General features: G+C 42.8%; 1 protein-coding gene across 4 annotated transcripts in view; it reads right to left on the reverse strand.

The window, feature by feature from the left end:
- The window catches only part of COL4A5 (collagen type IV alpha 5 chain), a 79,529-nt gene extending 65,508 nt beyond the window's left edge, over positions 1-14,021 (reverse strand). For all 4 annotated transcript variants that reach the window (XR_005859823.2, XM_015278607.4, XM_015278606.4 and 1 more), the window contains exon 1: positions 13,811-14,021. Coding sequence is in view for 3 of the 4 variants with exons in the window: in XM_015278607.4 (XP_015134093.2) it covers positions 13,811-13,903 (93 nt within the window). In the remaining variant the exon portion in view is untranslated. The remainder of the gene's footprint in view (positions 1-13,810) is intronic.
- Positions 14,022-14,421: the final 400 nt, after the last annotated feature.

A 14,421-nucleotide genomic window follows, 5' to 3' on the forward strand; every position in this document is an offset into this window, starting at 1 on the left:
GATTGAGGCATCTGATGCTCCACAGCCCTCCTTCCTCCTCCTTAAGGACCAGTATTAGGTTTGTTTGCTATTTAGATACCTAAGCATTCGTATTTTTCTTTGCTGCTTTGAAAGCAGCAGCTGTGACACAAAGATTGTCACCATAAGTTTATATTTAAAACAACAGCAGTACTTCCAGTAACAGACCTCTCTTTAGACCAGTTGACAATTTAACCAAAAGCCACAGACAGCTTTCAGACTTAGCCTTTACACTGAGTTCATGGCCATAACTTGTTTAATCTTCATCTAACCTCAAATCACAACTATTTCTCCATGAAGATGCTTTTCCCCTATAAGCTTGAGACATCAGAAGGAAACAATTTCTCTCATTCACTGGAAGCTCCTAATAAAGGTTCAAGGAAGAGATCTACAGAAGTGCATAACTACAGATTTTGGCTGGGCAAGTGGCCTGCCAAGCAGCTGCTACTGCTGCACAGAAGTCTCAGCTATCAGCAAAGGGGAGTAGAAGAGCAGGCTAATCAAATGCCTGCCCTATGAACAGACAAGAACTTGTGAAGGATTCATCTCTGGCAAGCCACAGAAAGGCTGCAAGTCATCAGGAAGAAGCTTGCACAGATAGTCTTGACCCTCATAGAAGTTAAGACTTTCCACCGTACATATATATATATATATTTTAAGGAAAAAGAAAGTGAATGCAATGGGCTAATATGCACAGAGGTTAGTCCCCAGAGCAAGGGGCATCACAGACTGACAGACTCTGTGTCTGTTACCTCAACCAAAGATGAGGACAAAGTGAAAGCCCCAGGTGGCCCATCAGCTCCCAGGCTTTGCTGCCTTTCCCCACGCTTACGGGGTGAAAGCTGAGAACTGCCAAGGACATGCAGAAACTTCAAGGAATTTCTGAGGAACAGAGTTAGCTCTTGCAACTCCCAGGAGCTCATTCTCATTTTGTAAAGAGCATTCCATCTTAGAAAATTTTAGTTGCCCGTCTGCTTTAATGAGTGCTGCCAGCCTTGCACTAAAATGTAAGCAAGAAAAAGGGCAGGGCTAGTTCTCACCACTTCAGAATTCTTGTATTTCTGTGGCCTGTGAGACCCACAGAACAAACAATGGGCTTCAGTGTAGTATCTTGCAGTGGGTGGGATACAGAGGAAGAAAAATAATCACACATATAATTACAAACATTTCAACATTGAAACTAGAGACACCTGAAAAGCAAAATACTTCAGGTTTCTGAACATCTCAGCATCACGCTGCATCAGTTTGGAGAACTGCCCTTAGACGGCAACTCACGTTAAGTATGATCTTTATGCTGCCACCCGGAGGCGGTATCTTAAAAGGATGTATGTTTAGATTTGGCAAGTATCCCACTGATAAACAGTGCAAACAGAGAGAAATTAATGTAAACTACCAGATGGTCTTTTCAGACCACTTTTCCTTCAAGTTCATGAATCCACAGGTGCCCTATGCAGACTTCCCTTTTCAGCACATGCTGCAGAACCTGCAAGAACCTCTGAAGAGAGGGCACTAAGAGGTACACACACTGTAGGCAAAGTAACTCCTTGACTTCAAAGTCTTGCAACAGGAGGCTTTGTGAATCAGTAGAAGACATTCTTATACCACCCCTACAGGCAGGCCACACTCCACTACCACGAACTTCAGGTCTAGCTGTTGAAAATCAGATTCTTTTCCAGAAGCAATCCACATGAAAAGCATTAGAACAGACCTAGAATATTTTACTATCTGCTTTATATGCATTTCCTTTGTTTTAACTCCCCATCATACGTACAAGCAGATATTTCACTGGAAATAGCTTTGTAATGATAGCACCACAGCTAGAACTTGAAGCTGTGCACTGACATACAAGGAAAGTTTTTGAATGTGAACACGCACAATGTAGGGAAGTCTCTTACAAACTGTGGGTATTAACTCAGTACTGCAGTTCTGTTGGCTTAGTTATGATACCATAAAAGCTTGCATCAAGCCATCCTCTAGGTTACATACAGACAAGTACACTGCAGATTAGAGGAATGGTTTGTTCTCAGCATGGCTTCATCTCTGTCTGTCCACTTACATACCTGCGATGCTTGCACTGAGACACAAACATTAAGTGCCTGCCATTCAGACAGCAGCAATACACAGTAAGCCACTTCACTTTCAAAAGTCTCAGTTTTATTTGAATTTCACATACAAGTCTCTAATCACCAGCCTCTAGAGGCTTCCTGATTTTTTCCAGATGCAAGTAAAAAGTGCCATATGGCACTCATTACAGGTTATGATTTACTAGCCATTTAGGACTTTTCCAAGTGACAGGTGTTTGATGTTTCCACTTTCTATAACCACGTCCAAATGTAACAAACTTGGACCTAGATGTTAACTAGGCTTGTAAGGCTCAGATATGCTTGCAAGCCAAGTAGTTCAGTCATAATACCTCTCATTCTGGCAGTGGGTTCGTAATTCTTTCCTGGTTAAGGAAATGGAATAATTCCTCAGAACATGTCCTGCTCCTCACCTTTATCCACATAACATGCATCAGAGGAAGCATCAGTCCCTTAACGGAAGCGTCACTCATTTGACACTGACAAGTGTGCCTTCATGTGCATGAAGCAGACCACACAGGAATAGAACTCCACTTCTTCCTCTGAGAAACTAAGGAAAATAGAACAGCATCTCAGATTAACCCAACCACCTCTCTGTGGTCTATACTGAAACTATAGAAAGCACTAAATTAAAGATTAAGCAAGTATAAGTGTTGAAAAGAATAGAAGTTGCACACAGAGATACTGTGTTGAGATGTTATCTGCAAAAGTACACGCCTTCTTAACTGTCAGAACAAGACTTAACTCACTTCAAGCTTGGTAGATGTCTGGGGAATTTTCTACATTCTCTTTTATTTCTTGGACCAAGTATCATAGCTCAAAGGTTCTTCTAGTAAGAGCTGTTTTATCATTTGTTTATGCCTGTAGCATCACCATCCTCTACGCGCACGTTTCATTACCTAAAGCTACTGTGGTCAGTGCTTTCTCTATATGGTTCACTACAGATGAAAAGCTACCCTCCAGGGAATCAAGGCTGAAAAACTAAGTGGCTCTGGAGTGGGTCAGTTTATACAAGGAAGAATACAGAACAGTTGTCCTAGTCCTGTAAGTCAGGGGCACCCCTCCTTCCAAATAAAAAGAGCATCAGCAGCTGGTGAGTTGGGAGGTCCCGTTCTTTTATCCACACAGGTTCAGGCATTCCTAAAGCTGATCAAAGTAGGAGGTATTTAGTAGGAATTAGATGCTTGCTGGGGAACTCACACACTTAACTTCAGCACATAAAGAGTAGGATACTGCAGATCTCAACAGTGGGCTCCTCAGTTCATTTTCTAATGCACTGGCCATGTGCTAACACCAGCTCAGGGTCTCCTCAGAGCATCTGTCACCTCAAGTACAGGGAAGAAGATTAAACTACACCTTGATATGAGAAAGTGAGCCTACAGTAATACAGAGAATCAAAACAGTAGAAATCTCCCAGAGTATTTACTAGGGGGCAAAAACAAAACAAAACAAAAAGTGGGCTTTAATCTAGTTTATTGCCTTTAAAGTGATAGAAAAGACAGCTTCAGGCTAGCACTAATAGGCACACACAAGATTTTTGGAATTAGATATTCAAATTTGATTAGAAATTTGTTTCACTCCCCTGTACTTGGGAAATTACACGTAGAGGCTACACATCACTTTATCAAAAGAATCATCACATTTGGTATCAACTGATGATCACTAAGCAGAAAGCACACCTTGGGAATTAAACTGTACTTGTCAAATACCTTCTACATTTAAAAAATACATTTTGAACCTATGCCAAAAAAACAAGCTAGAAGGACCACTGATAAGATCTTTACAAAAAGTGCTGAAAACCAACAGTTTTTTCAAGGTATTAACATGGTATCAGTGGTAGGAAAGGCAAAATACATCTGATTAATGCTAGAAGGAGCACAGAGGGAAAATACACCTTAGATTTTTGTTTCAAGCAGTTACTGATGTTTTCTCCTTCATCGTTTCTTCTGTACTTGCCTCTACTCTTCCTCCACCCTCTCCCAACAGTGGAGAAGATAATTTTATAACAATGGAGTATTCATCTAAAGAGATGCAGTCAGAAAGACAATTTAGTAGAGGCATGCTGCATATATATATATATAAAATGTGGCAGAGCTTTACTGAAGACAAGTTGAAATGTGTAACCCAAATATTCCTTGTCAAAATACTTAGAGAGACAGCATCCTCTTAAAATTTAAGAGCAAAGTATTACTATCAATGGATATTGTGTGAATAGCTTAGTACTACTTACCTGGGAAGAGATGAAGATTTCAGTAGTGGAGTTAAGCTTCTCCTTGCTTTAACAAGGAAATGAAAATTATTGCTTTCTTCATCAACTGGTTTTATTTACAGTCCAGGCAAGTTAAGAACTCTCAACTTAAAGCTTAAGGAGATTCTCTGACAATACCAGTAAGCCCTCTTTAATGTGCTGCATTAAAGTACTGCCTGTTTCAAAAAAGTGAGAGCAGGCAAAGAGAACACACGTCGCTTCTGCACCCTCAACCCAAGCCTTCCTAAAACGCAAGGTGCAGTTTAGCATAAAGTTTGGAAGGAATAAGAAACAGCCACTGGCATTTGCACACATTCCAAAACAAGAGGTCACTTTCTCTGAGGGAAAGTATTCCCTGAAGCACTCTGTTTCAGGGAGGATACCAACTCCCACGAGTGTTATTTGGACATACTCCAAAAAATAATCTTCCACAAGTTTGTGACACTGCATCTGCAGTAACTAGTAGGTTAATTACAAGCACTAAATATGGGGCATTCTCAGAGTTTCAGCTATACGCCTGGAGTAAGCAAGGTTTGGAAAAGATGCTGTTGCAGTGTTCTTTTAGATTGCAGCCATGAGAATAAACAGAACTTTGAAGACAGCCCTGCTCTGAGCAAGAGGGTATCTAACCTCTTTTGACTACCTATACTGGTTGGATGGGAGTTTTCCTCTCCCATATAAGGCATCACAGTGCTTAGAGGCAAGGAATTAGAGCTTCTCAGGCAACATGTTTACAGTGACCAATGAAAAGTGATGTTCATGCTGCTATTCCATAGCTGCAACTCAAGGACAGCAAAATACTGCATGACTATGACCAGAGATTTTTCCCCCATATTTCACCATCAGTTTGTAATATTAGTGCTCAGAAATCAGTCCTAATACCTAACCACCCACCTTTTCTATCTGTCCTCCAAGCCTCCCAACTGGCAACAATACCATTTTTGCTTCAGTTCAGGATCAGTGTTTAAAGAACTCAAGAATTTGTCTCTAGTACCTTCCTGAAAAGCTCCAAAAAGCTTAAGGACTTGCTTGTTGCTTCAGTCTTCTATATTATATATTAACTTATGCCTTTTTGCCATCAAAAAGGAAGAGTCACTGAAAAGCTTCAATGAAGTTTAGAACAATACACCTACAGCAACTCAGCATCTCATTAAACACATTTGCATACTCTTGTTAACAAAGAAAAAAGGAAAAAATGTACTATTTCCATCAAAGCCATAAATGACCACATTGTTCCTCCACAGTTATTACCACAGTATATTAGCAACCACAGATCGCTTAAGAAGTCACAGTACCTGTGTGACTGTGAGTCACTGTTAGGTACAGCATGCTGCTGTTCTAAACATACACTTTCCCCAAACAAGGCTAGGCCCACCAGTGAGACTCTTCTCATTCAAACCTAAAGCTACAGCACTTGTTTTCTAGGTTCATTTAAAATACAAAAATCCATGATAAGCAACTTCTCTCATCCTCCCCAGATTTTCTCCATTTTATGTTATAATGTACAATGAGTAAGGAATTTTAAAAAGCAATGGCTTTGCTGAAATTGTTTGTTTTCATGCCTGAATACACAGAACCTGCATGAAGAGAGACAGGAGTAATCAAATATAAATTCCTATCTTTCAAACCAGAAAGAAAGCCTCCTTTTCCTTCTGAATACCTTTGCCTTTTAAGGTTCAAGATAAATAATTTTTTTAGACTAATTCAGTATATGTATTTCCTAACTCAGGAAGGCTAACTTCTGCTGTCAGTCTGTGTAAGGGGTTCATTCAGAGTAAGCTGAATCACAAAAGTCACCGCCCCACAAATAGAACTACATTAAAGAAGTTTTAAACTGAGTATGTCAGCTCCTTCACCCACATACTGTTTTGCAGTGGCACTCCTTATCAGGAAATCATCTTTTCTGGGATCTGACTGCTCATGTAGCCCTGCCTGCAGACTACATTAGTTTTCATTGCTTTAGGTAAAGCTGTTTAATTGTCATTGTTAATAAGTGCTACTTGAATTCAAGGTGTATGACGTGCACAGTTCTTCACCCACAGTGGTCATTTTATTCTCCTCCAGGATTCAGGAGGAAATAGAAAGGTTTGCTTCTGAACAATTAATACTGTATTTAGTAAACACATACTGATACTACTGGATAGTCTTATGCATGGACTGTTGACATATGTCTTCCTTAATAATGTAAAATTAGCCTTCTTTGCTAGCCTGTGAAGCAAAAAAAAAATGCTTAACTAATTCTTGCTCAATCTTGAAGGCTTTCTACAGTAATTAATGCTTATTACTTTTTCACCCAGGACATGGGATTTACAGAGAAGTTAAGGGCCAGAAGAATAATATAAGTAACTACTATGAAGGATGCATCATAAAGTTCACAGTAATATCCAGAGCATTGAGGAAATAAGTTCAGTATGTAAAATCAAAACCATTACTTTTCAGTTGCCTGGTTTGATAAGAAAACATCAGTAAAAAGAATATGACTACCAAGAAAACAACAAGCACACTGCTTAGGGCAGAGGAGCAATGGCTGTATGTTACTTCAGTATGAACTCAGAACTATTTCTCTACATGTGCAAGTGAGAAATATTGCCTGAAAGTGTTTACAATGATGTAAAGTTAATTTGTCTAGGAACAGGTAGCTCTTAGTACAGCCTAGGTCTACAGCCAAATGAAGAAATCCGTCCAGCACTGGCCTCTTTTTATACGTTCCCAGATTCCAAAATAACATTTTTGTATCACATTTTATACTAGCATGCAAATTTAGAAGCAAGGGTGACATCCTTTTCGGATAAGACAAAAATAGAAACCTCCCAGTACACAAACAGCATGAAGAAGTTTGTAACAGAAAGGGAAAAGAGTTGATAGCCTACAGCATTATTGGCATTCAAAGAACCCCACCCTTCTCATTAAGGAGTTACAGAATCTTAATCACAGAGCAAAGTAACAGTACAGGAAGGGATGGCCTTCCAAAATCCAAAGCTGGGAAAGAAACCCAAGCAACTGATTATTCCAGACACTGTGCTAATGAACTGAAACACTAGTTTCGCAGAATCAAGTGCTAGGTGATCTTCTTCCTTAAGTTTCAAGTTGTAAAGGAAACTCATTACCTCCTGTTCACAGAAGAATGCAAATTACACTTATATGTACTATACATAACATACCAATGAATATTACCAGTGCTCATGCTTATACATAAGTCTGATTTCTGTTTGAGAAGGTGTTACATAAACAGAAGGCTTTCTCTTCTCAGCTGTAACTACCAGTTACAGATAGCATATGGCTAATGTAGGCTATAAAACAAAATACACCTCTGATACCATCTACAAAATTCTTCCCTTCCATTCCATGCTGCCAATACTTTAAAGTAGTTGAAGTTCCTGAAAGACTAAGAAGAAACAGGAGTCAGTCAAAAACTGCAAGAAACTCATCACCACCTCACCCCTACCCTCCCCCCCATTGGTATTCAAGCCTCACTGCTCTTCTCTCAGTATAAGCTTTGTCACGTTGCTTCACTTTATCACTACAGCTGCCAAATAAAGCCAAATTTTATGCCTATCACATTAAGGCTCTTGTATTTTCATCTTGCCCAGTAGCCATGCAAGAAACTGGTTAGTTAAACTGAAGATTAAGCTAGAAAGGAAGGTTTGTGTAGTTCTGCTTAATGTTCTAAGTTCTAAAAATACACTGTAACTTGAATGAGACTCAGCAGTCACTTACCTCCCCAGTTTCTGGAACAATGAGGTCTTTACTTCTAGCAAGCTTCACCTTCCTCATGAACTGCTCTACAGTCTCAATCTCTTAAACAAAATCATTTCAAGACAGCTCTGCTGACTACTGGCCAAACAAGCAACAGAAAGGTCTTCTCTTAACCTAGCGTAAGATGCTCAAGTGGACTGGACAGCCCTAAAGTTCTTCCACCAACCAACGGTGTGATCTTACCTGCCATAACTACCTCTCCAAATACAACACGAAGCAGGTGAGAAAAGCTACTGTTAGAGAAAGATAGAAAGAGATGAAAGCCTCAGTTCCACGTGAGTAAAAAATTTCAACAGTAACCAAGGTTTTTGGTTACTTATGAGGAAGGGGTGTCTATTATGCATATATACCTCAGCTCTATGTCTCATTTCAAAAAGCATCTGAATTCCCCAGGAAGAAGTACAGAATAAATACTTTCCTGTATGTTTATGATGCACTTTGGAATTAAGATTCACAGTGACAACAGCTAAGGTCAGTACTGGAATAAATAGGATTCTCCAACACATTTAAGCCATTTTGGCTTAAACCCTTACCAGATAGAAAAAAAAAAAATCCTAGGGTTTTCAGCTGGGGAAACAGAGATCAGCCCACCCTGCATACAGTGGGGTCACGTTAGACAGAAAGGGAATTTTGCAGGTCTAGCTATATGCCTCTGTAAAGAAAAACAATAGTTTTGTAGACAGCTATTTGACTTCTAGTTTAAGTGCTATATGCAAATGCCTTTACAGTGCCAGAAGAAGTGCCAGAAGAGATTAAAATCCAACTCTTTCATTTCAATTCTCTATAGAGATTAGGTTAAAAAAAAACACATCAGAAAACAAAATACTGATGAGACTAAACTATTTTCTCTCCCCTCCAAGAGGGAGAGAGAGAGAGAGAGAGAGAGAGAGAGAGAGACAAGAAGAGGAATCCAACCACAGAAGGTTGTGCAGCAATAACTAAGAGCCTTGAAGGCTATCACTGAAGTCAGCTTGAAGCATTCCTTCCCCTAAAACACCCTTCAGGTTAAAAACTATCAAGGTTGCCACTGCAATTTACTTTCCTTTTGTGTGCAGTATGTGCTTATCAATATTTTAGCCATTCTAAGTAAATAAGAATGTCTACTCTCAACATTGCAGTGCAGTTAGGATGAATTCTTGTCTACAGGATATGCAAGATATCTAACAGAACGCTCCTCTGGGAGCATGGCTAGACTGGTATAATTTTACACACAAGATATTGCAGGTTGGAAGAGTCCTCAGGTCATTACTCACTCCAGATTCCCTCTCAGAGCATGACAACAAAGATGCACTTCCATAAGTGAACAAAAATATCTTTAGTCTTGAAACAGCTGATACAGCTACAAAGCAGTTAAAGAATCAAGACTTTTAGCGAGACTAAGGCACTAACAAATCTAAGCTGAAATTTTTACAGTGCAGTATAATTTTAAAGTTATACAACTGCAAAATAATGCTCCACATTAAGACATCTCCAATTAAGCCTACATACCCCACATGCAGTGTCCTAACAATAAAACCAATTAGGAAATTGAAGAAAAGCTTGAGTTCTGCAAGGCTTAGAACAAAAACTGCTTTGCAATTGACTTACAAGCATTAGAGTTCTTTAAAACAGGACCTTTTTCTCTTCAGCTCAGCTATGCTTACAGTGTTGATAACTCTTTGTTACACCAAGGCTTCTCCACAAGCCACACACTCACATTCTAACCAGGGCTCTCAGCAAATTTCCTTTTTTTTTTTTTACAAGCTGCACTATATCAGTGATACTTAGTAGAGTTTAATTGCATTGCTAACCTTTCACAGAGGGCAAAGAATGTTGCTTAAGGCTCCTTAAAACTATACCAGAACATACCTTTTAAGCAAGTTTTATTTGCTGTATTTTGTGCTATAAATCATCTGTTCTTAGTAGAGAAGTCAGAAGCCAACATCAGATGGCCAAGTGCTGGGTACTGCAAGAACTTCAGAGCATCCCAGTGGATTCAGGTATTACTGGGTCCATACAGCTTACGAACCAGCTAAGCAGAAAGCATTTTCATTCAAAACAATTTGTCTGGTATTACTACTGCTACTGGCAGAGACTGCTTTCTATTCACTGTGCTTGCATAATGCTATTCCTAGAACGTGCAAGTAGACCTTATCTAGATATCTTGTTAAGTGGTGATATACAATGGAGAGTATACACAACTGATGTGATTAGAGAAGGAAGAGTTTTAATTTAAGTGAATGAAAGGTTGAGGTGCACAATACACCTTCACTGCATGTGCAGACTGCTGCTGCACTTTGTCCCAGATAGAAAATATGCATGTTCATTTTGTCAGGGTGTTCTTACTGATTTCAGTTGTTTTGTAATAGAGAAGTTTCTGCACGTTCCAGTGAAACTAACAGCAACTATATTGCATGATGGTAAGTGCTACTCCTTCCTTATTCATTGTGGAAAAAGGTCACTACATAAGTTTATTTAACATACAATGTAAACTAAGAAATGTTTAGTCCTAAGAGAACTTCCCTTCCTACTTCAGAAAAAGGTAAGTAGCTTAGGTAATTGATTTCAGTGAGCTGATTAACTCATTTGTAAGGACGAAAGTGAAAACCTACGAGTTTCCACTGAACTATCAGTGTATTTCCATTATGTGGAAAAACTGATTACGATACGTAACCATTCCCCACACAGAGCCACAGAAGATCCTATTATGGCCCAAATGGGAATCATATTAGGTTTCACTCAGGATTCCTTGGATTTGTTTGTAGTTTAATATATGCCAGAACACATCTTAAGATACAACTTCTACTGTATACCTTGAGTTAAGACCCATGAAAGGCCAAAAGCAAAACCCTCAACAAGTGACAAGCTGTAAGTGTGAGGGCACAAGCCTCAATGTTATGAAACAGTCTTGTGCATGACTAACCAAGACATATCCATGGAATTCTGAAGACCAGCATCCATTTCTTCCTGCTTTTAGAGACCTAGCTTTCATAACTAGAAAGAGGCACAAGCAGTTATGAAACTCAAAATAGTAACAACAGTAACCAATACTGCGAAATAATCCTTGAGACAAACAAGAGAAACTGAAGGTGATCATCATTTACAAATCGGGACTATTAAACGGTAACTAATGAGCATTTACATGCACGTGTATTTATATACACAATAGCCTCTGAAAGACAAATTTCAGCTAAGCTTACAGACTTTCCATATGCAACAAGTTCCTTTAAAAAAAGCTACAACCACAAGTGACACCCAACTTGCCAGCATGCCTTCCATGCCTGAACAATTGTTTTCATTCTTATACTTGGGGTCCAACTATAATCAAAACAGAACACAGAGAAGATAAAATAATGTAGAAATTGACGAAGCTGACAAAAAGGGTTGAAAAAGCCCGTTTACACACTAAAAACTGAGGTCTTAAATATGAAAGTTTTTCCCCTCCTCCAATATAAGTCAATAAACAGTCATCAACTGAGTTGTGCAGATTAGCACAATTAAACAATTTAATTAATCCATATTCTTTAACTAGATAGCTTTCACAATTGTAACTTGTGCTCACTTTTCTATAACATGGCATAAATATAAACCTTCCAGGAAAGGAAAAGACTCCACTTATAAAAAGAGTGAACTGGCTTATATAAACATAGGTAGTTTTACATGAAAACACCAAGTCATTTAAGCATAAGCACTCGCACACCCTAATAAAAGCATAAAACAAGTAAGCACCTTTTCAGAAAAGTTACCTTGGAAATCACACCATGCACAGATGACAGCATCTCCCATCTCATTCATTCTCTCATTCTGAACCAGGACCTTTCTCAGACTGCCAACTGCTAGTTGCATGCTTCATCCAACATCAGCCTGCACAGGAGAGCATTGCGTGGTCCCTGCCTTACTTACCAAGTTGAACAGTTAAGAGAGCGACATTCCGTTACCTTGTAACTCATTACAGTGTGTATACTACGCAGTCTGGAACAAATGCAACGTGATTTCTGCATTTAAGATCTGCACGATGAGTTTGACTAACAACTTTAGGTATTTTAGTCAGGACACCAAAGCAGCCTGAATACATCCCACCAGATCCATCCTGTTGAGGTCAGGAAATCTGACACAAGGCCCCAGAACATCATTCACAAAGAGACTGTGTGTATCATGCATACTGCTATAACGTTAATTCCAGCGCTTCTGACAATCAGAAAAGTAAAATGCTGATCTTACTTGATAAGGATCAGCATTCGTTCAGCATTGTCACCATCATGGGAAATTAAAGGACATCAGAACACCAAAGCATTAGGAAACCAAAGTGTCAGCAGGACCTATGCAGGTTGGGAACAGAGGTGTGTCTCTATTTCCCACTCCCACGAGCCCTCAGGTCATGAGCTAATCTTATCTCACCGTGGAGAGGTACACCCCCAGAAGACTCATGCTAAAAGGAAGGCTGCAGCACCAGGCAGTGTTCAGATCCACAATCCCACCATCTCCTCCACCATTTTGTTCTCTTCATCTCACTGAGGTCAGCCCAGTACAGCCCCCTTTCACGACCCCACAGATTCCCCCCAGTTACACACACAGAGATCTCTGCTTTGGCAGTTTTCTGAAAGGGGAAGAGAAAAAAAAAAGAGGTGTATGCACATAAGCCTATCTTCAATCCCTATCTCCTAAAACAGTTAAGTCCCACAAGGAAGACTTCTCCAGACCTTCCTTTGTGGGGAGAGATGGGTAAAAAAGGGGGAAAACTATGGGAGACAGCAAAGGCTGGGTGGCACTTCACAAGCATCAAAAGCAGTACCACAGACAATGTGAAGACAAGCAGTAGCAGAAACCTGCAGGCACTGACTGCACACTGATATCACTTACAGCTGGGTACACACCTGGGCATCAAGAAGGGCAGAATGGAAAAGGAGTGCACTATGGCTGTGCTTCAACTTTGGAAAGGCAAATTAGATGTCTACGGAGTCTCACCGTAAAGGAATGCACTTCAAAGGTGAATTCATGACAAGGTTTTGTCAGCTCCAGCTACAAAGTGAGCGTGCACGTAGTGCGTCTGCAGCAGAAAGGTACTCCACACCTCCTACCGCGCCACGAGTTTCTTCCAAGCAAGATATCATCCTGCACAGCAGAGATCAGAACTGCCTTCCAAGCAAGCTGTACAAAGTTAACCTCCGGAGGAGCGCGCTTTAAGAACCGCGAAGCAGCGGCACGCTGAAGCGGGAGGCGTTACAGAGCGTCGCGGCTCGGCAGGGGCAGCGGGTGCCGGCGGAGCGGCGCCCCAGGGAGCCCTTCTGCTCGGGGCCCCTTCCCGCGGCGGCACGGAACGGCGGAGCCGTCACCTCCCGCACACCCGCGTGTGCCATCCCCGCATCGCCTCCGCCCGGCGCCGCCGCCTCCAGGTGCGTCCTCCGGGCAGCGCGCCGCGGGCGGGGGGCCCTTCTCCTCCTTTGTCCCGGAGCAGCCCTCAGCTCAACCCGCACAAAACCCGCCCGGGCGCCCATACCCCACAAACACGCCGCTCACCGGATCGGCGCGCTCCGACGGCTCCGCGCTCCCACATGGGGCGAGAGAAGCCTCCGAGAACGGCAGCCCCGGCACCTGAGGGGACCCCGACAGCACCGAGCCGCCCCGCCCGCCCGGTTCGTGCCAGCACCCGCGGCCCCAGGAGCCCGCCCGCCCTCGGGGCCCCGAAAAGAGCTCTGAGGAGAAGGAGGCGCGCGCGCCCCGCACTCACCGCCGCCGCCGCCTCCCGCGGCCCCCAGCAGCCCAGCAGCAGCAGCACCACGCAGCCCACGGCCGGGCTGCGGCTCCGCCGCCGCCGCTCCATCCTCCCACCCGCTCAGGAGCTCCGGGAGCGGCCCTGCGGCGCGGGCATACCCGGCGGGGCAGCGCGGCTCCTGCAGGCGTCTCCCGCCGGCCGCCCCGACGCCAGCGCCCGCCCCTCTGCCGCGCTCGCCCGCTTCTCCCGGCTCAAGTCCTCCCGGGACTACTTTGCCCCCGCAATATTCATCCGCACCCCGCGGCGGGCGCGTGGCGTGCGTGTGCGGGCAGGGCTGGGTGCCGGCTCTCACGGAAGGGCCGCGCCTCCCCACCGCAGCCCTTCCCCCCCGGGCGCCGGGCTTTTGGCGGCTGCGAGGGCGCGCGCCCGCCTCTCCCCGCCCCACACCTCCACGCAGCGGGCACAGCCTCCGGACCCCGCACTATTTTCTGCGGCGGAGGCGGCGCGGGGTGCAGGGGGTGGCGCTGCTCTCGCGGCGGCGGGGCGCACCTCAGGAGGGGCGGTGCGCTTGTCCCGTGCCGCTACCCTGCCCGGCCCGGCCCTGCCTTCCCCTCCCCTCAGGTGCG

The sequence above is a fragment of the Gallus gallus genome, chromosome 4, assembly GCF_016699485.2.
Source record: "Gallus gallus isolate bGalGal1 chromosome 4, bGalGal1.mat.broiler.GRCg7b, whole genome shotgun sequence".
NCBI lineage: Eukaryota > Metazoa > Chordata > Aves > Galliformes > Phasianidae > Gallus > Gallus gallus.